General features: G+C 43.9%; 1 protein-coding gene across 1 annotated transcript in view; it reads left to right on the top strand.

Moving 5' to 3' along the window:
• WASHC4 (WASH complex subunit 4) overlaps window positions 1-23,622 on the top strand; it is a 1,952,913-nt gene that overhangs the window by 48,747 nt on the left and 1,880,544 nt on the right. Inside the window, exon 2 of the mRNA XM_044087827.1 lies at window positions 12,766-12,905. Coding sequence (XP_043943762.1) covers window positions 12,766-12,905 — 140 coding nt within the window. The remainder of the gene's footprint in view (window positions 1-12,765; window positions 12,906-23,622) is intronic.

The raw sequence follows: 23,622 nt of genomic DNA, 5'->3' as shown, positions 1-23,622 counted from the left end.
TTTTGTGGATTGATGATTTTGGAGTCTGTGTTTTCACACATGATTTTAAGATTGACTTGTGTTGTTGATTTAACCTTTATGCTTCTCTCTCTCTCCCTCCCCCCTTATACGTAAATATATATATATATATATATATATATATATATATATATATATATATATATATAAAATATGTATATGTGTATTTCTCACTGTGTGTGTGTGTGTAGATTATATATACACTGTGTGTGTTTGTATATATGTGTGTGTGTGTGTGTGTGTAGAGAGAGAGACATGAGAAAGATATATCTACATATGAATAAATACAGAGTTATAGGTGTGTGTGTGTCTGTAAATAAATCACAGCAGCAAAACCAACACTAGAGGGGAAGGTGTACTTTCTTCACAGCAAGTGGAATTATACTCCGATGAAAGTAAAATATGCTTTTTGTCAGCTCTAATTCAGGCAATTGAATAAGAAGGTTTCAACTTCAAAGAGATAACACATTCAAATCTTCCAGCCAATAATTCAAAGCCAGCAATCCCCCTTCATGAGGGATATTGGTATGTAAGGCAGTTGTTCTTGTCGTACATAAGGTCGGGTGGAACGATGCCAGGGTAATCCTATGGCTAGGCTTGTAAACGCCCCAGGGCCATTAGCCTAGTACACACCTATGAACCTATAAATGTTTTGGCATGCCAGTCCTTTTCCACAGAAAATTCTGGAAAGGCAAAACAATGTACAACTTGTGAAAGCAAAACAACATCCAGTGTGTCAGTGGTGCATTCTATGTTGGTAAAACAAGTAGAATGTTTAAGGAATGTGTAAGTGCCCGTTTGAGCTTCATTAATTGCTCCAAGCAATGCAGTGCTTTGTGCAAACTTAATGAATGCTGTCCAGCAAGCTCATTTTACTTTTTGATCATTGATTTAGTTGTGTATATTGAGGAAGGTATCTGGAATAATAAAGAAGTTCTGCAGTTTAAATATTGGAGCATTATATCCCCTTGAATGAGCATTTGTGGTACATATTCTTTTGATTTGTTGCTTGTTATGCATTACATATCAGATTTAACATGCATTTGCTCTATTATGAATATTTTGATTTGATTTGCAGGTTTGTCTTGATCATGTTTTACTTTTTACATTTTTTTAAATATATTTCTATTTTAAAATACCTTTGGTGATTCCCATGTGTAGTGGGTGTGTATATAAGGATGTTGGGAAGTGAGGGTTTTAATATACCAATAAACCAAATTTGCTGTAAGAAGCTTTATCTGCTTTCTGTCTGCTTTGTACAGAATAAATGTTTTTCCTTCAAGTACTTGTTTTGTTTCTGTGATTTATCCATTTTATACCATGCACTTAGCGTGATGGTATTCATGTAATTTTTTTTTTTTTATGTATAATATGCGTGCATGTCTGTATGTGTGTGTTTAATATAGTAATGTGTGTGTGTGTGTGTATATATATATATATATATATATATATATATATGTGTGTGTGTGTGTATATACACGCATGCATACACATATATACGCACGCACACACATACTTAGTATTACTAAGTAGCAACAAATAGCTGGAAAAGTGTACTGGCAATGAAGTACTCTGCATTCTGTGAAATTAAGGTGGCAGTAGACTGAATTTCATTTTACTGAACAGGGTGACTTTCTTATTAATTATCAGTGCTTGTTCACTAACTAATTTATTTGATTAAGTACTGCTTAACTGAACTACTTAAATTGTGGTATTTACTTGCTTGTCTCTTATTTCCACTTATTTACTTCACCTACACCCTTTTCTGGCTTCATATTAACATATCTCTCTCTCTCTCTCTCTCTCTCTCTCTCTCTCTCCTTCTCCTTACAGTCCCTTAAACACATTCAAAGGTCCAAAAAAAAAAAAAACTGAAGCAACTGCTTGCATACAAGAACACAGAAAGTGGAACCCCATACAAACCAGTAAAAAACACTGCAAGTTCTACTTTTATCAACAGACTGTGAGCAGTGTAGGTCTGTTATAATCTCTCTCTGATACTCCTACTGATTCTTCTGCTGTGCACACTACTGAACCCCCCCTTTTACCTCCCATTTACTGTAACAAATATATACATTTTCCAAAGCTTTGCATTTATTTTATATTCTTATGTTTTATTCTCCCGTTTATTGTAACAAATATATACAGTTTCCCAAAGCTTTACGTTTATTTTGTATTCTACTTCCCTGATTCTCTACTAAATCTGGCTTTGAATTCACACAGATAAACAGACACCTTTAAGTACTGACCTGGGCTAGCTGGTTGAATGTTTTTCTCTTCTCACAGCTTTCTCCAAGTCCTGGCTCTTGCCCCCCACTTCTCTCGGTCTCCTAACATAGTCTTATTGAAAGCTTCCCAGCCCTGTCAATCCTGTCTGTTCCAACCCTCTTCCTCTTGAGAGTTTACTTATTTCTCCCCTGAGCTGTGGCACCATCTTTAAATACTAAAAACCTCTGCCTGACTACACTCTGTTTCTGTAGGTCCCACGGCCATCCCTCAGTAGTGTGCACTTACTGCATGTCTCTTTCTAAACCCCTGGCATAACTACATTATTTTCCTACTTCTCAGTGAAATGCAGCTCCCCACTGGTGCAAAAATAATAAAAACAAACAGAAAGGTAACATTCAAACCAAAATGATAGGTTGCCCTATTTCTGTAGTTGCTAACCTTCCCACTGATTGTTTACTGTTTGGCAACTGCTGCTCCTCCTGGAAGGTGTAACCCGCTCCGTTCGCCCTTCGGGCTCACTCGGCTCATCTACCCTGCTCCCAAATCTCACCCACCCGCACTACCTGTACTTTTATACATCCTCTGACTCTTCCCCACTCAACACCTCTCCAGTCACAACACACGTAAGCCAATTCTCACCCACCTGTGCATCTACATCACCCCAAACATCCACCCCTCCTACAGTGCTTTACATAACATCTCTGCCTGTAACCCCATTTGCCTTACTAATCTCTCTTCTCTTACCTATCTCACAATTTTTTTCCCAACCCTTGTCATAACTCTCACATATACTCCACTACATCTTACCATCAACCTCACTTTCCATCCTACTCATCCATCTCGCATGAACTCTTTACCTCTTAACCCAATCCATTTCTTCAAACCAAAACTGCTCCCAACCCAACCCCCCATAGTCCCCCCTTAAATGTGGTACCAGAAAATCACTACTCTCACACAACCACGCTACCTTTGCCCAGCGTACTGCCTCACTCTTCTCCTCCACCACATCTCTCTCTCACTAGCCGGCGACATCAACCCCAACCCCGGACCCATCTCTAACATCAATCTCCCCAAACCCTCCACTGAACCCACAAACTCAAACTCCATTCGCCTTGCAACACTTTAATGCACAAAGCCTAAAAAACAAAATCCCTAACCTCCATGCCTGGCTGTCCCATAACCACCCTGACATTACCACCATTGCTGAAAACCTATATAAAAGATAGCGAAATCCTACCACCAGGGTTCCAAATCATTCTCAACGACAGAGCCCACAAAAAAGGAGGTGGAGTAGTAGTAATCTACCCCACCTCCCATACCATAGCCCCCTATGCCAATAAAATACCAGTCTTTGCCAACACTGAAATTATAATAGGTTTATTAAAAATAAACACCCACAAGTCCATATGTATGACAGCCCTCTATATTCCCCCTGGTGATAATATCAAAACTCTTGAAAACATCCTGTCCTGGTTCTCCTCCAATATAAAAAATGAAACCTATATGCTCAGTGATAACATCATCAACTGGAATGCTGTTAACGCTGAAGCCCCATCCCACACTATCAACCTGTACTACTTCTCCCAACTAATACAATCTCCAACCAAACCAAATAAAGATGGTACCTCTGGTACCATCATTGACTAGATACTAACAGCTCACCCAAACCTTATCACCAAAGCCAGAACATTACCTGATCCTCTCAGCAATCACCTACCAGCCTTCGCCGACAGTCTCCCATCTCCACTGCATAAACAACACCACTATATCCAAACCCGCAACCTCTCCTCTTTCAACCCTCTAACTTTCTCCGAATGCTTAAAGCATACTGACTGGTCCCCTCTAAAAGACCTTCCTCTAGATGTTGCTGTTTCCTACTTTAACCACTCATTTCTAACTCTTCTCAATCAGCAAGCTCCCCCTCGAACCAAACACATCAAAATCAATCCCTGCCCATGGTTATCAAAAGATACTAAACTAGCCTTGCACCAAAGGGACAAAAAATGGAAACAATATCAAAAACATAAAAAACTCTAACACCCTTCTAGAGTATAAGCAACTACAAAAGTCTGCAAAAAAACTAATTTAAAGACCGCAAAGCCCACTATTCCAAACTCCAGTCCATGCACTCAACAAATCCAAAAAATTCTGGGACTCCATCTCATCCATGCTGTATTCTGGCTACAAAACCCCTGCCCAGACCCGAACCTCTCCATCCTTGAAACAGCCAGCCAGTTCAGCTCATTCTTCATAGACTGCATAGCTAAACTATCTGCCTGCACCACCACCACCACCCCCTCCTGCCTCAACCACCACCCCAATCATCAGCCTTCCTCCACATCCTTCTGCCTCAAGCACATCCCCACAAGCACTATAAAAAGACTTCTCCTCAAACTCAAACCCTGTCGCAATGCACTTGCCTTCCACCCACCTTCCTCAAACAATCTGCAGACAGCATTGCCTATCCCATCTCTATTCTTATAAATAGATCCATACAAGAATCATACGTCCCTTATATCTGGCGCCATGCTTACATCATCCCTCTTCACAAAGGTGGCAAAAATACTGATACCACCAACTTCAGGCCTATTGCCATCCTTTCCTCTCTTTCTAAAAGACTAGAGAAAACAATACAAGCACAACTCATGGCATACCTAACACTAAACAATCTCCTCTCCCCTACCCAACACGGCTTCCACCCTGGCCACAGCACCATGACTGCCCTTCTTTCCTTTCGTGAAACCATAAACCTCGAACGCGACTCAGGCAAGTTTGTATTCACACTATTCCTAGTTCTGTCAAAGGCCTTTGATACCATCTCACACACCCTACTTATATCCCAACTCTCCACCCTACACCTCTCTCCCACCACCATCGTCTGGTTTTCCAGCTACTTATCCAACCGCCAGCAGGCTTGTCCAATGGAAAACTTCAACCTCCCCCTTCCTTCCCATACTCACAGGTGTCCCACAAGGTTCTGTTCTTGGCCCTCTTCTCTTCAACCTATTCATTAACAACTTTCACCAATCCATCCCAGACTCTTCTATCATCCAATATGCAGATGACTTCACAATCATCTGCTCAGCCTTCTCCCTCTCCGAGCTCCTAGCAAAAACTCAACTAGCCCTATCCAAAACAGAAAGCTCGATGCAGTCTAACCATCTGCACTAAATGCAAATAAAATCAAACTAATGTTTTTTCCCCTAGCAAAAACTCCATTGACAAATCACATTCACAATACAGAGCCAAAACAACACCCTCCTTGAAATTGTTCCCAACACCAAGCTTCTTGGCATCATTATTGATGAACTAAAATTTGACACCCACATCCACTCCACAATCAAGAAAATCCACAAAAAGTTAGGTCTCCCCTACAGGCACAGCCGCTTCCCAAGTCCCTCTATCTGTCAAACTCTTGCATCCACCTTCTTACTCCCCTCCCTTCTGTATGATGCCCCTCTTTTCACTAGTCTCCATCTTGGCCTTCGGTCCAAACTTATCCTGCTACCACAAGATCTCCAAATTTGCAACCGGTTCAAAAAACTCATCCCACCACTGCCACTCCCTCCTTACCCTCAACTGGCTTGAACTACCTGTCTACCTCAGTTACCTACAACTCACCATTGCCCACAAGCTCGTATTTAAGCCTGCCAACTCCCCCGCTCTCGCTACTTCCTTAAATCCTTACATTCTCAACCGCTCACTCAGATCCAAAAACCTAAATCTCCTTCAGGTCCACAAACCTGCACAACCTCCTGGCCATCTACTGCTGTCCCACTCCTTAGCTAAACAGTGGAACTCTCTTCCCCACACACCTACGCAACCTACCTAACCATACAAAAATTTAAAATCTCAGCTACTCTGTCATCTTTCCTCCAAATGGAAATGCCTTTGCCACTCTCCAACTTAAACCCCTCCCCCCCCATTCCACCTTGCACTGAGTCATCCAACTCCCTCTACTATTACTTCATCCCACCCAAAACAATCCCTCCCTTACCAAAAATTAATTTTCTCTCTAATATCTATTGTACTATACTCTGCAATCTCAAATATACTATTACCCTCTCCTCCATGCATATTTTCCTAACCTACTAATGGCTAGTAGCTATATATTTTGAAATGTTAAATCTACAGTTGAGTTTATAACAAAAATATTCACTTTATGTAAATGTTGACATTTCTGTATTGAATTATGTCTTTTCATTTTTGCGATTGTGACAAGCCAATTGCAAATATCATGGAGCTTATCTGTAAATGTTTAATTAGCTGTATGAACTATGTCCTTTTGTAACATGCAAACTGTAATTTGCAATTATTGTGGAGTTCTTCTCCCCAGGCACTGGGGAAAAAAAAAAAAATTATATATATATATGTGTGTTCTTTGGCTGCTGTTTCCTTTAGTTTCTCCAGTGTGTTAATAATTGTATTGATGTTATGTGATCCTATCTCGCCTACATTCTGAATGATGGGTTCGGAGCCGATCCCTCGGCTTCACCTGCAACTTATGCCAAAGAGCGAAGTCTCTTATTGGCTGAGCTTACTATATCCCAGGATGCACCACCATCAGTCCCCAGATCTCGTTTGCCGCTTAACTGCAGGTCTCGAGCTGGCTGGGCTGAGTAGCTTTTATTAACTACTTTTTCTGTCAGTTTTGTGCTTGTATTTCACAAAAGCCGTTTTAACGGCTATTGCTGCCTTTGCTACCTGTTGTATGCGATTGAGTAGTGGTATTTCTTGTGTGATTGGGTAGAGTTTGTTTCCTTTCAATCCAGGGCCTTTTCGGTCAAACTGTATAACTGAACTTTTAGTGTTTTAAAGTTCCGGTTACTACACACAAGGTTGTGTTTTACACTGTTTCTGTAAGCCGGTTTTGTCATAAAGTTTATTCTACAGTTGTTAAATTTCCTGTCAGAAATTGTTTAACATCATGTCTCAAGCCCCTAGGCCTTGGGCTTTAAAAATGTACTAAATGTGCTTTTAAGATGTCTGTTACTGATGACCATCTACTTTGTGTTTATTGTTTAGGGGCAAAGCACTTGCAGGAGTCATGCAGCGTATGTCACGCTTTTCCTCTAGGGTCCTCCAGGAGAGGAAAAATAAATTAATTCTTAAAGGGTTGATTAAACCTTCTTTTGAAGAAGCCTTGTCTTCGCTCCGACTCCTGCCAAAAGAAAGGGCTTCGGCTCCGACCAGTCCGTCGGATCCGACTGCCAAGAGACCTAGGCAGGCCTCTCCAAAGACTTCGGAGCCGAGGTCGGAATGGTCTGCCTCGATGCCTCCAGTATCGACTCCTCGGGCTTCGGAGCCGATGGCTGGTGCATCGTGAGGCGGGTCACCTTCGTCGGATTCACTGCTTACGGAGCCGACAAGAGGCGCCCGCTCATACACTTCCTCCTCGGTCTACCTCGGCACCGATGGAATCTGTAGGTCGGCACCGGGCGATTCTCATCGAGTCGCCGAGCCGGTCCCCTAGTCCCTTGGGGCCGAGGAGAGGTCTTCGAACCCGTTCTGTTTCCTCTCGGTCTTGAGAATGTCGGATTCTGATATAGACAGGGTGCTCCAAAGACTTTTCCAGTCCCCAGTCTTCCCTCCGACCCAGTTGGCTTCGGAGCCGATGGCCATGACCCACCCCATTGCTATTCCTCCTCCGACTGCTTCGCTGCCGGGAGCAGGTGCTCTTGGAGCCGTGGAGATCTCAGGGTCGGCTCCGACCCTTACTCCAACCCGGCCTCGGGTCCGAGTTTGTCTGCGCGCTGACTTCTTCGGCTGGACCCGAGGGTGATGTTTCGGGACCGAGGCTGGTTCGAGCCTCCCTCTCGGTGCTTGCGGGACTTCCGTCTATCATGGCCCCGAGACTGGACGCTCCCAGGATTCTGGAGGTCCGGCTTTCAGAGCCATGAGGAGTGCCTTGGCCAAATCCTCTTCGCCATCTCTCCGGTTTACCAGCACCTTCCCTGGGCGTGGAGACTGGGTCTTTGGCAGTTCCCTGTCCGTAGCCAGCGGAGCCCCGAGGCCTGAGGTTACCCCAGTGGGGTTCCCTCTTCCTGAGGGTTCTTCGAGTCATCTCCAGAGGAACCCCCAAGGAAGAGATCGTGCAAGAGGAAGCACGTGGACTCCCCGAGTCTATCACATCGGACACGGATATGGATGATGCAGAGGGGTCCCCATCGGATGATGTCTCCTTTGCAGACATCTTAGAGATCCTCAAACAAAGGCGGGCGGCTGGATGTCCAAACCCCAATCAGTGCTCCTCAAGGCCTTTGGGGCTCAGCCCTCCGCCTCCTGGGTATCTCCGCCCTCGACGAGCTTCTGGATTTAGTTTGTCAAGGAGGGCGAAATACCGGATACTGTGGAACCAGTCCCTTCTCGTCCAAACAAATTCTTATCTGCTCCCCGAGAAGGAGTTCCTTACTAAAGGCGTGGCTGTAGATGCCATGGTGGTGGCATCTGCTACACAGCAGGGCGTGGCAGAGGCTTCAACGTCCATCCATCCTCCTAATAGAGTCTAGGAGTATGGATAGGTGCACCCTGACTTCAGCGGCCTTTACCTTAAGGTCTCTGAATTATTTGGCACATTTACCAGGCTTCAGAGGGATCTGGTCAAGGAGTTGTCAGACTCCTCTCGGGTAACCTACCTGAGCAGCTAGCCCAGTCCGTTAGCTCTCAGTTGGCTATCCAATTGCTAACTCGTCCATGAGGCTCATATCCTATGCGGCCAAGGGGCAGGCACAGGCGTGGCTCTCGTAGACAGGCCTGGCTCCGCTTGTGTCAGTTTGGAGGCCTTCAAGTCTTCCTTACGCTCCCTTTGATGGGTCCTCATTGTTTGGACCCAAGGTGAAAGACACCCTTACCGCTGTGAGCAAGAGGGAAAAACGTTATCTGCCGTAGGGGCCGTTATTCCACTCCCTTCGGCCTTACCCAAGGCCAAAGGAGGGGAAAATGTGGTTCGAAAATCTCGCAAGTTTTTCTCCCAACAGCAGGAAGATTCCCCGTCCAGAGGCAGAGGGCGGAAATTTTTCAGGGAGACGCCGTCCCAGAGGCGGCAGAGGGCCCCGCAATTCTGGAGACCATGAGTCCTTTCATGGCTCTTCAGCCTCCCACACGACATGAGGATTGCCCGGCTGTGCTGCTCCGGAGCCAGTCGGGTGTCGTTTTGCCAAGCACCTAAAAGCCTGGGAGTCAATCACTCAGGACAGATGGGTGCCGGATCATTGCCGGAGGTTACACCATCCCATTCAAATGCTCACCCCTCCGTCCAAGAGAATCCCGGACCCACCACCCAGTCAAAGGGAAATAGCAGCCGCAGAAGCTTCAAAGCTGCTGCAAAAGGAGTCATCCAACCGTCCCCACAGACCAAATCGGATCAGGAAATTACTCCAGGTTCTTTTAGTGCCAAAAGACAGGGGACCTGAGACCAATATTGGATCTCAGCAGACTGAACCTATCCGCTACTTAAATCCAAATTCGAATGGTCACGTTGCAATCCATTCTCCGTTGTTGGAGAAGGATGTTTGGATGTGCTCCATAGACCTCAAGGGCGCCTATTATCACATACCGATACATCAGGCCAGAAGGTATCTGCGCTTCAGCCTGGGAGCCAGTCATTACCAATTTTGTGCTCTGCCCTTTGGTCTCACCACAGCCCCAGGGTGTTCACCAAGTGTTTGGCAGTAGTGACGGCTCACCTGAGGAGCCTTGGATTCCAAGTGTTTCCCTATCTCGACGACTGGCTCCTGACTGCCACCACCAGGCATCTACTTATGGACAACCTCAAAGCCACCATCTCCCTGGGTGTTTCCCTGGGGATTACATTCAATTGGTCAAAGTCTGTCTTGCTGCCCTCTCAGCGCATAAAGTTTATAGGAGCAGAGATAGACTCAAGATTGATGCGTCTTTCTTCCTGCCGAAAGGATCCGAACCTTACAGGGCCAAGTTCAAGCTCTGATCTCGAGATCCAAAGCCCCAGCCAGGATGGTCCTACAGGTTCTAGGCTCAATGTCTGCCACGGTACTTTTAGTTCCTCAGGCAAGGTTACACATGAGGATTCTTCAGTGGCTCTTATCAACTCAATGGTCCTTTCAAGATCTTCCCCTCAATCATCACATCATGATTACGGAAACATGCAAAGGGACCTCGCTGGTGGCTTCAGACATCCAACTTGGATCAGGAAAACCCTTTGTTCTCCCCTCCCGTGGCGACCCTGACGACAGAAGCCTCGCAGATAGGGTGGTGGGGGCATTGTCTGGGCAGGCTAGTTCAGGGCTCCTGGCTTCCGGACGAAGCTCTTCTCCACATCAACGTGTTGGAGATGAGGGCTGTACTTCTATCCCTACAGGCCTTACACAAGTTCCTTCCTCAGGGCATCATCACCATCCACACAGACAATATGTCGGTGGTTTGGTATCTGAACAAACAAGGAGGGACCAGATCGTATCCCCTTTGCAGAGAGGCCATGAGAGTGTGGGAATGGGCTGTAGCTACCAACCGCTTCTTGGTAGCTACCCACATCCCGGGAAAGTCAAATGTATTGGCGGACAAACTAAGCAGGACAATTCTCTCTCCTCACGAATGGTCTCTAAACCGCACAGTAGCAGCCCAGGTTTTCAAGAAATGGGGACCTATTTGCGACTCCACAAAACACCAAGTGCCAAAGGTTCTTCTCCTTGATTCCACATCAGGAAGTACCGCCATGGATGCTCTAGCACAACCCTGGCCAACAGGGTTGCTTTATGCTTTTCCTCCAATTCCACTCCTTCCCAAAGTTATTCAAAAAGCTTCTCAGCTAAGGTCTTCAATGATTCTGATTGCCCCATACTGGCCTCGTCAGATATGGTTTCCTTACCTGAAAAAGCATGCAGTGGACGATCCGTGGACCTTAGACCTGATCCCGGATTTGCTAATCCATCAGTCGGGACATTGGCATCAGTCCCTTCAATCTCTGAAATTGACAGCTTGGCTCCTCCACTTCCGACCTTAGTTAGAAGACACACACTAGATCTGGAAGTTGTTCACATTTTGTCTTGACCCACAAACCCACCACTAACAAATTGTACCTCAGTAAGTGGAAGAGGTTTGCTATCTGGGCTCAACTCAAGGGCTTAGACCCTATCACTGCTCCGGTCCCAGAGGTTTTGAAATTCTTAACATCCCTATTTAATCAGGGATCTTCTGTCTCAACTATTAAAGTTCAACTAGCTGCTATCTCTAAATTCCATGAATCCACGGATCCTCCCTTGATGAGCAGCAGGCTATGCAAAACATTCATTAAAGGTGCGAGTCTGTTAAGACCACCAGTTTTCATCCTGCACCTCCGTGGGATCTTGATTTAGTGCTTCGCATTAACATCCCCCTTTGAACCGGCTGCTACATGCTAATTAAAATATCTGTCATGGAAAACGGCATTCTTAGTGGCTATTACTGCAAGAAGAGTCTCAGAGCTTCAAGCCCTGTCTATTAAACCACCATATCTGATTTTCCACAAAGATAGAGTATCTCTCAGGCCTAATCCATCCTTTGTCCCAAGGTCTGCTCTAGTTTCTGTCTTCAACAATCTCTAGAACTACCAGCTTTCTTTCCAAAATTCTCTAATGAAGCAGAATACACTCTCCATAAATTGGATGTTCACAGGCAATTACGCTTCTATTTAGACAGGTCTCAGCAACTTCGTAAGTCAGACCAGTTGTTTGTGTCCTTCTCAGATAATAAATTGGGCCAAACCATCACAAAAGCTACAATCTCAAAATGGATCAGAGATTGCATAACTCAGGCCTATTCTTCTTCAAATAAGCAACTTGCATCATCTATCAAAGCTCATTCTACCAGAGCTATGGCTACTTCTATAGCTTTTCATTCCAAGCTCGCTATTTCGAAATTGTGCTGCTACTTGGTCCAACCCGCACACTTTCATTTCCCACTACAAATTGGATGTGGCATCTAAAGGGCGAGCTTCATTTGGTTCCACGGTACTCAGGAGTGTTTTCCAGTGAGCCACCCAGGATTCAGGTGCTAGGGACGCTGTCCCATCATTCAGAATGTAGATAGGATCACATAACATCTTTTAGTTATGTACTCACCATAACTTCAGATGTTTGGGATCCATCTCATTCACCCTCCTTCCCCTGCCTTGCAGATCAGAAGAGATAGAACGGTTTTGAGCTCCACTGTTTTTATCTTGTTTCATCTGACGATGTTATATAAGCAGGGTATGCATGTGTGCATGTATACAAACTAGATCTGGGGACTGATGGTGGTGCATCCTGGGATATAGTAAGCTCAGCCAATAAGAGACTTCTCTTTGGCAGGATCGCGAACCCATCATTCAGAATGTAGGCGAGATGGATCCCAAACATCTGAAGTTATGGTGAGTACATAACTAAAAGTTAATGCTGTTGGGGGGAATGATAATTTCTCAAGTCTCTTGTGTTGCATAAATGCATCATTTACTTTTTCTTGGGAGGCACGTAACCTTGTGATGTAAAAGAACTTTGTTTTGTTTCTTGATGTTTATATTTTCCCTAGAAATCCATGCTGAAGTGCAGCTGAAGAACTATGGGAAATTTCTGGAGGAGTACACTTCACAGCTGAAACACATTCAGGATGCCTTAGATGATTCTTTAGGAGATGTCTGGGACTTCACATTGGATCCCATAGCACTGATGGTATGTATGAAGTCACTTCCATCATTCAGCTTTAAAGCCTTTGTTCTCATCTTGTAAGTAGTATTCTTTTGTTTAGAAAGCTGTTGTGAACAGTGTACTTTGATTTCTTATCTTGCGTGAACTGTCTGCTGCATTTAAGCAAAGAGTAGAAAATCAGCTCTGCAGAGTGGTTTGTAATAATGTGTATTATATACAGTACTATTTTTATATTTTCCTGCTAGTAGTGATAACATGTTTGTTAGATTTAGTTATGTTATTTATTTATTGGCATTTGTTTACTGGGATAGTCCACTGAGCCAGTAAGAGCCCTTTTTCATTGTAGACCTGGGGAGAAAAGCTCCACCAAAAACAAACATACAAGTATAGAACAGGATTTAACATTTGCAACCAACAACATTGTAACATTATAGCCAAGTCATAATGATTCATAAAATCCTACACCAACCTACCAGTACCCCCATTCTGACTAATATTATTACCCCCTACAGCAGCCTAGCATCCCTCCGTTCATCCAACAAAATGCTAGTACAAACCACCAAAGCCAACAACTCAGCTGGAGATTCATTGTTTTCCAACTCTGCTGGAAAAAATGGAACTGCCTTCCAGCTGAACTAACCACCACATGCTCCTTGTCCCAATTCAAAACATCCCTAAAAATTTACATGAACAGTGACTGGCTCTGCCCATGTCTAAACCCTGACTAACCCAATCACAAATCAGAATAAGCAAAATAAACTCAGCCATGACCAGTTCTATACCCTGTCTAACCTATTTAATACCAGGACAAAGGTAACACAAACTTAGCTCACAGAGGTATATACCCCTTGTATCTTCTCTCCCCACCCTCACAACACACAATTCCCTCCACCATTAGATCTCTTTTATCCCACCATCAGGAAGAGAACTTATTTCTGCCCACACTAAATTACTTCCTTCTTACCTACCACCATTCGATTAACTTATCATCCTTGCCTTCTATCTGAAAAGCATTCTCTTTGTTACACACTGCTCAAACATGTAATTATTTCTGTATACCTAATCCATCTACCAACAATGACCGCTTTTGTCTAAATGATTATTTCTAACCGCATGTGACCTTGACTATTACCTGTCACCGATGTTGTTAAATGTTTGCAAGCTTTTCTGTAACCACAATTTTGACTATAATCTGTCACTGATGTTCAATGTTTATAGACTTCTCTGTAACCACAATTTGTAGTGTAAATTAATTTCAGTGAGGAGCCTTTCTCCCCCGGGCCTCTGCTGAAAATGGATATGTATCCAGTCGGACTTTCCCGGTTAACAAATGTAAAATAAAATAAATAAAGTTCCATACAAACATGCTCATGAATTATTTAAGTAAAGATAAAACAGGATTTAGCAATAGATACAATTAAAACAAATTTATAAAAGTTGTGTGTAAAAGGTTTGCATTGTATGACACTTCTGCCGTAATAGGTTACTCAAGACATTGTATAGTTAGTGGTCATTAAAAATAGGTAAGAAGAATATATAGTGAATAAGAGAAATAGAAATAAGAATATATTCAAAAAGTATGGGTAGTCAAGTTTTAAAGGGTGGGGAATTGGCAGTCAAGTTTTAAAGGGTGGGGAATTGGCGCAAGAGCGGATCCAGAGAGAAGTGAGGTAGTCTTGTAAAGAACTTTTGAATGATGGCAGGTTTTGATTAGATCTAATTGCTAATGATAGAGAATTTCAGACTTTGGCTACAGAACAAGTATAAAGAAACTGTCTGGCAAGTAGGTTAGGCTTGTGCACCTGCAAAAGGTGTTGATTTTCAGATCAGAGAGACCTTTTGATTAGATGGTCGGTAAATAATGAGGTGAGGGCAGGACAGACTAAAGGTTTGTAAATTAATTTATGCACAGTTGTTAGTTGCTGGTAGGAGAGAGAGTCTAGGAGTTCAAGCCATTTAAGGGAATTTAAAGCTGTGCAGTGTTGTGTGGAATGTTTAGCATTTTTAGCAAACTTGGTGACTTTGTCATAACATATTTTAAGCTTAGTTTTTAGGGAGAATCGTAGGTTAGTAAGTAATGGGGCGCCATAAATAAGAGAGAAGAAAAATGGTACCAAAGGCTTGTTTAGTAGAGGGGCTGATAGTGTTTGTGCTTATAATGAATTCCTAGCTTTTGGTGTCTTTTTGTTAAAATTATTTTGTACGCGAGTGTCGAATTTTAGCTCTTCATCTATAATTACTCCCAGTAGTTTAGTCTGGGTAACAACTTCTGTTTTTGGTTTGCTTTGAGAGAGAATGGTAAATTGGGCCTTGTCTATGAGGGTTTTTCGTGGGGGTAAAAAGAAGTAGCTTTGTTATATTTGACTTAAGTGGCAGGTGATTGTTACTGAGCCAGGTCTCTATGGAGGTAAAGGCCAGTTGTGATATGCTGCAGAGCAGACATGGAATTAGCAGAGCAGATAATAGTAGAATCATCAGCATATTGTATTAGATAGCACTGTCTGAATGAAGACTGGAGACCATTAATAAAGATGCTGAAGTGGAGGTTCCTACTATAGACCCGTGAGGGACACCACTAGGGTTGTTAAGTTTTATGAAGAGAGAAAGTTCTATTTAATTTGCTGTTGCCTGTCTGAAAAGTAATTTGAGAATAGTTGAGAGGGAGGGGAGACACCAGTTTGAGAGCTGATTTAGAATTAACTGGTGGAGACTGTACCAATAGCCTTTGATAAGTCTTGAAATGCAGAAGAAATAATTTTGCCCGAGTCTCTGGGATTGTTGAGTATGTCTGTGAAAGATATCAAGGCAGTCATAGTGGTATTACCTGGTCTAAAACCATGTTGTGTTGGAGATAGAATCTGGTTATTAAGGATGAAATTTAGAAGTTGTTCATGAATGCATTTCTCAAGGATCTTGGAGATGGGGGAGAGTGTGGCTGTAGGATGGTAGCTGGAGATACTATTAGTAGAGTTGCCGCCCTTGTGTAGGGTTAGAATAAAGGCTTTTTTCCAACTTTTGGGACATAGGATTCAAGGATGGAGCTGTCAACTAGTAAACTTGTAGTTTAAGCAATGGCATCAACAGCTAGTTTTAGATTTCTAGGCAGAAATGCTTTCTTTCAGAGATGACTGATTTTTAGTTTTATTTTATTGTATTTTATTTTTGTTGTTTATATGGGAATACTGCTTTTCAAGAGAGTTTTCTGCTCCTGTTTTCTTTGAATGTCTTCCTTGGCCCACTGTTTTTTTAGCTGTCCAGTGTTATATCAGTCTGTTACACCGTTGACTGCTTTGAAACCTACTCAAAGGTTTAAGGTAGTCTGGGCTGTCTATAGTTGGTCATATTATTAGCTTATCTGGCATGGCTAGATGTTCTTCATGTTTCACGGTTGCAGTCATTACATTTAGGTTATCCCTGCCAGGGTAGCCCTCGGCGGGCCCAAATACCAGAGACTTAGTATTTCTGCGTCGGTTGCTGTCTCTTCAGGACTGACATCAAGTCGTCAGTAGTATAAAGTAAGGCAGTCAGTGCCATTACATCAGTCTTTCTTGTGGTGGAGCCCAAAGCAGAAGCAGTTTGCACGAGGGCCGGTCGGCCACTACCTGAGTTTCGTCTACCAACGTGAAACTGAAGTCTTCTAAAGCTAAGTACCCTGTTGGGGACCCTTTTTTTCTTGCACTAACCAATGTCAGAAAAAGTTAACAATTGTCTCGCCTGTGGAAAGCAAATACCATACCCAGACTTTCATTCTTACTGCGTCACTTGCTTGGGCCCAGACCACAACGTTCCCTGCTGCCGCTTCTGTGCTTTATTGAATGCCAGAACTATCCATCGGGCCCTTTATTGTAGCGAGATATTTTCACTTACAGTCCTTGAACCCGATATGGCTCCGGTAAGCCATCCGACAGCAGATCTTCTGAAAAAATGTAAAGATAAAGACAGAGACAGACTGCACAGGTCCAAAACTACCGACAACACTCCTGTTAAGCTAGTCATCAGTTCTCTGGTTCTCAGTGAGGTGCTTTCACAACCCCTGATGCCCGCTTCTGTGGATTCATAGGCCGCTACCGAGACTCTTTCAGAGTCTGGTATGCCGCAAGATTCTCCTTTGACTAAGGATCCTGTGGTCTTCTCTACCTTGGATGGGTCTGGAGCTGCTGAGCAGGCACAGGCTTCCGAGGAAGTCCCTCACACTACCAATTCTCAATACAAACCGACGTCTTTCGCAACTACTGTTCTTTCGAAAACGACCGAGTTTCTTAGGCCAAGGGTATGAACCTCGCCCAACAAACTGACAACCCAATCTCAGGCACCTGCTTCCTTGCCTCAGTCTCATATGCTTAAAATGGAGGAAGGCATTAACATGCTGATCAGGGGAAGCCAAGCTACCCCCTCCAAAAGGAAGAGAACTGTCCCCTGTAGTTTTGTCTGAACAAGAGTCTGATGACACTGAGGCATCTGAATATAAAGACATGAAACCCCTCTCTACTTATGAGGATTCTGATGCGGAGGATTCCATCCCTTCAGCCTCTCCCCCAGAGGGTTTTTCCTTTGGGGAAAAACCCTTCATACCTTAAGGGAGCATTTCCAATGGGAGAGTCATGACTACCCTCAGTCTAAAAAGAGACTCGGGGAATTCTTGGATCTTCCACAGCACAGACCCTTGGCCATCTCCCCAGTCCTGGATGTTGTGGAGGATATTTTCCTGGGATCCAGCTTAACTCGTGACACCCTCCCTCCTGCACACAGAAAACCAGACTGGTACTTAGAGTCCCTGATTCACACAAATTTCTTTTTTACAAAAGCTACTGCTTACACTAAGGTAATTTCTCAAGGGCCTAAAAGGATTAAAGCAATCTCTGCTAAGAATCCCACCCCCTCAGATAGGGATTACCGAGCACTAGACAGGTGGGGTAAAAAAGTATACACCTCAGCTACTCTTGCTATCAGAGCACTAAATTGTCAGTTCCATATGCTAAAATTTCAGCAACATACCCTGGAACTCCTCAAACAAAAAATGTCTTCCTTTCCTGCTTGTGCAGAATCTAAAGAGTTAATGCATTCTGCAAGTCAAGTAACTAAACACACCTTGCGCTGTGGTTTTGATGCCCTAGAAGCTTCTTGCAGGGCAGCAGTCACCAGACCTGTCCTTTAGAAGGCACGCATGGCTAAAGGAACAGCCCTTGCCAGACCATGTCATATCTAAATTGTTGGATGCCCCCTTGCACAAAGACAACTTATTTGGCACTAAGACAGAAGAGGTCTTAAAAAAAGATGGAAGAAAAAGCAAAATCTATGCAGACAGTTAAGGATTTCTTACAGGTCCAGCCACCCAGGTTCTGCAGGCATTGTCCCACCAAGAACTGGTCCTTTCTTGCTCCCACTAGGCCAGTTCAGCCCAGACCCCGGGGAACCAGACCCCCCCAGACAGCAGCCACAGGGAATGCAGAGATCTTGGCAGTGGACTACTTCCACTTCAAATCTTGGGAGTTCTAAGCCACCCTCTTATGGTAAGATCTCGCAATGACTCACTTTCCCCCACCCCCTCCCTCTGCCCACCATCACTTACCCCTAGGAGGAAAACTGTCCTTTCATGCAAGCACCTGGGCCACCATTACCAACGACCACTGGGTTCTCAACATAGTGTCCCAGGGATACAACTTTTCTTTCCACACCCTTCCAACTCCAAAAGGGTTCCCAGCTCTACCTCCAAGCTAGTGGGCAGAGGCTCAAAAGCAAGTCTGTTCCCTGCTCTCTATGAAGGCAGTAGAGCACGTTCTTGCTGAACAGAAAGGCCAAGGTTTCTATTCCAGACTTTTTCTGGTACCCGGAAAAGAGGGCACCTGGTGCCCCATCCTCTATCTATCCCTTCTAAATGCCTTCCTGATGATCCCAAAATTCTAAATGCTCACCCTCCAGTAGCTGCTACCCATGCTTTCCAAGGATGCTTGTATAGCAACCCTAAAAGAGGCCTACCTCCACATTCCTATCAGGGAATCGTGCAGGAAATATCTCCGTTTCAGGGCAGGATCTCAGCACTTTCAGTTCTGTGTGCTTCCCTTTGGCTTATCTACTGCTCCCAGAGTTTTCACAAAATGTCTGGCTCCGGCCATTGCCTTTTGCAGACAAAGGAATATCCAGATTTACTCATACTTAGGTGACTGCCTAATTCAGGCAGACAGCCAGGAAAAGCTGCTCAAGCACCTGGCCTTTGTCAAATCCCTACTAACCTCCCTAGGGTACACAATCAACTAAAAGAAATCCAAACAGGTGCCCACCCAAAGGTTATATTCCTGGGAGCAAGCCTGGACACATCATCCCAGATGGCATTCCTTACACCAGAAAAGCAAATTTTCCTGACTGCCTACTTCTCTCAACTAGCCACCAGACTGCCAGGAAGATCCTGCAAGCTCTGAGGTTCATGGCATCTTGCATATTACTCGTTCCATATGTCAGACTGCATATGAGGAAACTTCAGTGGTACCTAAAAAGCCTTTGATGCATCTGTGGTGAGGGTGTGGGTGGTGGGGGTTTCTGAGGCAAGGTATTATAGGTATAAGAGTCTCCAGGTCTTGAGAGTGTTGACATCAGACTATGGCTGGGGTGCACACCTGGACGGCAGGTGCATACAGGGCCAATGGAACCCACAGCAAATCCTTCTGCACATCAACCAAATGGAGATGATGGCTGTCCAGCACGCCTTGATAGCTTTCAAGCCCCTTCTCTCCCCAGGGGCTCTCCTGATCAAAACAGACAACACAACCCCACTGTGATGTGGTATATCAACAAACAGGGAGGGACTCACACCTACCCTCTATGCAGGCTGGCCATGACCCTTTGGCACACAGCCTCTGCCATGCAACTCCACCTGTTAGCACAATTCCTACCAGGTTCTCTCAACTCTCTGGCAGACCACTTAAGCAGAAATCTTCTGGACCCACACGAGTGGCAGCTCAACAGAAGAACCTTCACCCTAATAACTCAGAAATGGGGCACCCCGAAGGTCGACCTCTTTGTCTCCCACACCAACCATCAGCTCAGCAAATTCTGCACTGGGGAGCATCACTGCATGGCTTGGAATGTGGATTCCCTGTCCATCCCCTAGGTCAATCTATCGGTCTATGCCTTCCCTCCACTACCTCTCATCCCCAGGGTACTGTTCAAAATAAAGGAGGAAAAAGACAATTCTTATAGCTTCAGACTGGCCTCACTAGCACTGGTACCCCTTGCTGCGCAGCCTATCCCCACTGCTACCTTGGCATCTTCCTCAGATTCCAAACCTCCTGACCCAGAGGGAAGGGGAATTCATTCATCCTCAACTGCAGACACTCGATTTGGCAGCTTGGCTTATTCCCTAACCCCCGATCAATCTGCCAACCTCAGTAAACAGGTTCTAGATGTTATACATGAGGCCAGATGCCTTAGCACTAGAAAGTCTTATGCTGTCAAATGGAAAAGATTCTGCGCCTGGATTCAGGCTAAGGGAGCCAATACGGCACAGCCCTCCCTCTCTCTCATCCTGGATTACTTAGCTGACCTGCTACACAATGGCATCTCTTTTTACTCTATTAAAATTCATGTCTCTGCTATCTCTGCTCATTTTCCCACTGAGAAGCCCCTTTTCTCACACCCTTTGATCAAACAGTCCCTAAGAGGGGCTAGCAACTTGAGACCACCCAGAAGAGCGCCAACCCCAGCTTGGGACCTTAACTTTGTGTTGGAAAAGCTCACCCTGCCCCCCTTCAAACCAACTTCTTTGGCAGACCTAAACTTTCTCTCCTGGAAGACAGCTTTCCTTCTGGCCATCACTTCAACCAGAATGGTCTCCAAGCTGCAAGCATTCCTGGCTGTGGAACCATTCATCATCTTCCATGCTGACAGGGTATCCCTCAGGACTAACCCATCCTTTATTCCCAAGGTAGTGTCCAGTGTGGCTCTCAACCAATCCATTCATTTGCCCACCTTTTTCCCTAATACCCAGAACAAGGGGAAAAGGATCCTGCACTCTGTAGATGTGCACAGACAGCTCAGATTCTATCAAGACAGGACTAAATCCTTCAGAAAGTCTGAGCAATTGCTGGTTAGCTTTGCTACAGGGGCAGAAGGCAAAGCCGTCTCCAAACAAACCAAGGGCGGGAGACTTAAACCTCGACACGGCTATTAATAGGACGTGCTGGAGGGATAGATTCATCACCCAAAGACTCCCTATGCTGTGGAATAAAATCCCGGTATATGTGAGGCAGAGCACCTCGCTGGCCTTGTTCAAGAGAAATCTTGACCAATGGATGGGAGATCGCAGATATACCCCAGGGATTACCTCAGTGTCACTGCTCAACAGAGGCACAGCAAAATAATATAGTTCCATAGTCCCCAGGGGTGGGGGTGGCGTACAAACAAAACTATGGGCTAGGCTTGTAAATGCCCTCTGGCAGATAGCCTAGTATGAACCTATGAACCTATGAACCTATTTCCAAATGGATAGCACACTGCATCCATTTCTGCTACAAACAACACAGAAAGCCTCCCCCCAAGGGGGTCAGGACTCACTTCACCAGAGCAGCCTCCACCTCTGCAGCTTTCATCAGAGGAGTCCCCACCAGGGACATCCTGGAGGCTGCCACCTGGACATCTGTTCACACCTCTACTAAACATTACCACCTGCCTCTCTTCTCCAAATCCAGGGCAGGGTTTGCTTCTGCAGTCTTGCAGGGCATCCTAGCCAGACCCTAGTTTCCTTGACTGCCTCCACCCATTTCCTTAGCTTTGGCAATCAACCCAAATGTGATGACTGAAACAGTGAAACACAAAGAACATAGTACAGTTGTGTGCACTTACCATAAATGTAGATATTCAAGTGTATTCACTGTTGCAGTCCTGGTTTCCCTCCCTCCATCCCCCTTTTTTGATCTTCACTTTCCTTACAAGGGACATATTGGTATTTACTTTCTACTAGCGGGGTTCTTCCACCAGAACCTGGATCCTACTTGGGGGCTCCTGACAGGTTAGGGCAAGAAAGACTGATGAAATGGCGTTGACTACCTTACTTTATACTACTGACGACCTGACATCAGTCCTAAAGCTACAGCAACCGATGCAGAAATACTAAGCCTCTAGTATTTGGGCCGGCCGAGGGCTACCCTGTCAGGGATAACCTAAATGTGATGACTGCAACAGTGAATACAGTCTAACATCTACTTTTATGGTAAGTGTACACAACTGTACTTTCCCTCTGTTGTGCTACTTTCTGTGGTATACTGCTGGCTTGCCTACCTTCACTAGATATCTTGGTATTTCTCCTAGATGGAGAACAAAGGGCATGAGGGTTCCCTTTCTTCTAGTAATTGGCCTTTTCTTTCTTTCAGATGTTGAGTACTGTACTGTTTGGTTTTTTATAGAGTTGAACTGGGCTTTACTCCTCGTACACACTTAGTATCTTGCAGTGTATGTTTCCTGACTGTCTTCATCTGTTAGTACCCTCTGTTTGTGCTGAGTGCATTTCCATGCAGTTGGAGAGAGCTAGTCAAATAATATGGTGTTCTGTGCCTCCTTAAATGTAAAGACTTGGATGCCCATGGTTGCTTATGATTCTTGCCCAGTCTGATGGCTTCCAGAGTCTGTCTGTTTTTTAATCAGAAGTTGATGATGGCTCATATAGACACCCTGTTTGTAAGCCAGAATGGAATTGTGCATATTTTTGTTTCTTCTTTTGTAGAGGTAATCAGAAAATGTGTGGAATGTTTGAGTACATGGGTTCAAGACTGTATTTAACATAAATTTCTGACTTCTGTTTTTCTGCAAGACCTATGGTCTGTACTTCAGAGAGTAAAAAGAACACCTTAGCGATGAGACTTATGGGCCAATTTAAGACTGAAATTAAGTAGTAAACAGGGCTCACATCCTTGGTATTCTGTTAAAACAAAAAAATGGCCAGTGAAAAATTAGGAATATTTATTTAACCAACTGTAAAGCCAAGGCAAATCACTTGACTTCAAGGAGTACAAACACCAAACTGATTCACATCTTATCTACTCTACACAAAATCTATTAAACAATTAAGTAATTACATAGTAATTGATTCACATCTTATCTGCTATACACAAAAACGATTAAACAATTAATTAATTACATAGTATATTAAATTAATCAATCATCTTAAAAGTTTCTAAGTGCATTCTACATTTAAAGCACTTGGGGTCAGTGTGTCATACTTTAAAAGGAATCTGTTTTTATTTTAAAGCAGCAATTCAAAAGCCTGAGTTATTTGTTCTAAAATAGTGCCTCTTAGAAAGCTGGGATTACTACCATGACAAGATCTAAAATGAACATCCAAAGGGCTATTTTCCTTCATGTTTTTTATATTTCTTGTGTGTTCCTATAATGTAATTTTATAAGGTTTCTTACTTCCCCTATGTAAAATAGGTCACATGGACATCTTGGAGCATAAACAACACTTTATGTGCAACAGCAGTATTTCCCACTGGTAAAAAGAAACCCAATTAATTTTAATAAACGTATTCACAATATACTTGCATTTATATATGGTAATTGTTCTATTTGTATCTTTTATATTTATTTCATTATATAGGTTCTCTGTTGGTTTAATAAATTTACTGTGAACAGTAATATCCTGAATACTCCTATATGAAAACATTGGGGTAGTACATAAATTGCTCAAACTCTCTAGATTTAATCAGAAAGTTCCAAAATTGTAAATAATATTTATAGTTTGACTGCTAAACAC

This window comes from Protopterus annectens, chromosome 11.part0, assembly GCF_019279795.1.
Source record: "Protopterus annectens isolate FY-2018-M chromosome 11.part0, PAN1.0, whole genome shotgun sequence".
NCBI lineage: Eukaryota > Metazoa > Chordata > Ceratodontiformes > Protopteridae > Protopterus > Protopterus annectens.
This window is presented reverse-complemented; position numbering and strand designations above follow the sequence as displayed.